Consider the following 1699-nt stretch of genomic DNA (forward strand, 5'->3'; position numbering starts at 1 on the left):
GGGAGCTCAGCGATGCTGAGGACGGTTTATTTGGTAATCCAGATGTGGGGAGGCCAGGGGAAGGAACTGTTGTGCTGGGCAGACCCATCAAGTTCGGTTTAGGAGACGTTAAAGCTGAAAGGAATGGAGACAGAAGTCATATGTCAGTCTGGGTGGCGAGGCTGAAGCTTGGGAGGTTTTGCTCAGGAGGTTTCATCTGTGTCACTGGCACAGGGTCTAAGAGCTCAGAGCTTGAACTTAAAGGATCCTCTCTGTTGATTTAACGTTTTCAGCAGAGCTTTCTTACCAGGCCCCGGGTTGGCCAACTTGTATTTTAAACCAGACCCCACCCTGGGTCAGCTCCCATACTGTCCCTATCAGCTAAACAACTCCTAACACCTTCCTGCCCCTTGTGCCATACCCAACCCACTGGGTCATATTTTCTTTGCCACGCTCCCAGCTACCATTCGCTCTGTTGTTTAGTTGCTAAGTTGTGTCCGATTCTTTGCAACCCCATGGACTGTAGCCCACCAAGTTCCTTTGTTCATGGGATTTCCCAGGCCAGAATACTGGAGTGGGTTGCCATTTCCTTATCCAGGGGATCTTCCAGACCCAGAGATCAAACCTGCGTCTCCTACATTGGCAGGCAGATTCTTTATGACTGAGCCACCAGGGAAGCCTTTCCATTCACTCTACCCAAGGCAATTAGTCTGGAGGCCCTCAGACTAGCTGTTGCCAGCTGGGACCCATTTGAACCAATGGCATTCAACAAAATCCCTGTAGAAGTGATACAGTATGTACAGTATGGAGAAGAGAACAAAAGCAAGGAACCCAGTTAGGCACCAAGACCACATGAATAAACACAACAGGCTCTACACGTGTGCCTCTGTGACCTCCACTGCTGCCACTGAATGGACATGTTAGGAGGCAGAGAGAGGAGGAGGGAGGGGAAGAAATGAAAACCATCCATCCATTCAAGGTAAACAGAGCCACTGCTTTGACTCAGCTGGCCTGCTTTAACAAATCTGTTGAAAAATATGACCATCTAGGAGTAGGACTCTGGAGTCCAATGGAAAAATGAGCCTTTTCTTTTCCTGCCCCTACCTGGTTGACAGGAAGGTTTGGAAACCAGACATAGAATGAGGGAAAAGCAATGTCAGAAATGGAACAGCCCAAAGTGCTGGCACCAGCAGTTCCTGACACATCACAACCTAGGCTCCACTGCTTATGGGTGGCAGGCCATGGCACTAGGCCCATGTAGGGTAGAGCTGCATTCTCAGTCACACTCAGGCCTAATCTACCACACCTGCAAAGCCTTCATCGGGCCCAGAGATTGCCATCCTCCCTGACCCTTAGTCATCTCCTGGTTTGACTCTTCTGTTCCAGGGTGATGGAAGGCTGCTGCTGGTTCATGTAGACTAGCGAAGTGCTGGAGGACAGCACTGACCACATCCCAGACACTAGGCAGCAGGCATCCCTTCTCTTCATCTGGACCACCTTCAGCAAGAAAGTTGGGGCGGGGGGTTCCAAAGAAGTCACTGTTTTCATGAGAGTAAACATTCCCGAAGGCCAGACCCAGGTGAAGACAATGTTGATTTCTGGCTCCAGTGGTATACAGTTCCCTGGGCTATCACACTGCATTAAAAACCCTCAAATTTCAGGTGAGGAGAACAAGGTTGCCTCCAGTTACCACGCAGAAAAAACATGCATTAACTTCAGG

At 49.8% G+C, this 1699-nt stretch overlaps 1 protein-coding gene across 1 annotated transcript in view; it reads right to left on the bottom strand.

Annotated features, from left to right (window-relative positions):
- ZFHX3 (zinc finger homeobox 3) overlaps window positions 1-1699 on the bottom strand; it is a 49873-nt gene that overhangs the window by 3046 nt on the left and 45128 nt on the right. Inside the window, 1 exon segment of the mRNA XM_010851107.1 lies at window positions 3-114. Within this exon segment, the coding sequence (XP_010849409.1) occupies window positions 3-114 (112 nt within the window).

Source organism: Bison bison, unplaced genomic scaffold (genome assembly GCF_000754665.1).
Source record: "Bison bison bison isolate TAMUID 2011002044 unplaced genomic scaffold, Bison_UMD1.0 scf7180017864297, whole genome shotgun sequence".
Taxonomy (NCBI): domain Eukaryota; kingdom Metazoa; phylum Chordata; class Mammalia; order Artiodactyla; family Bovidae; genus Bison; species Bison bison.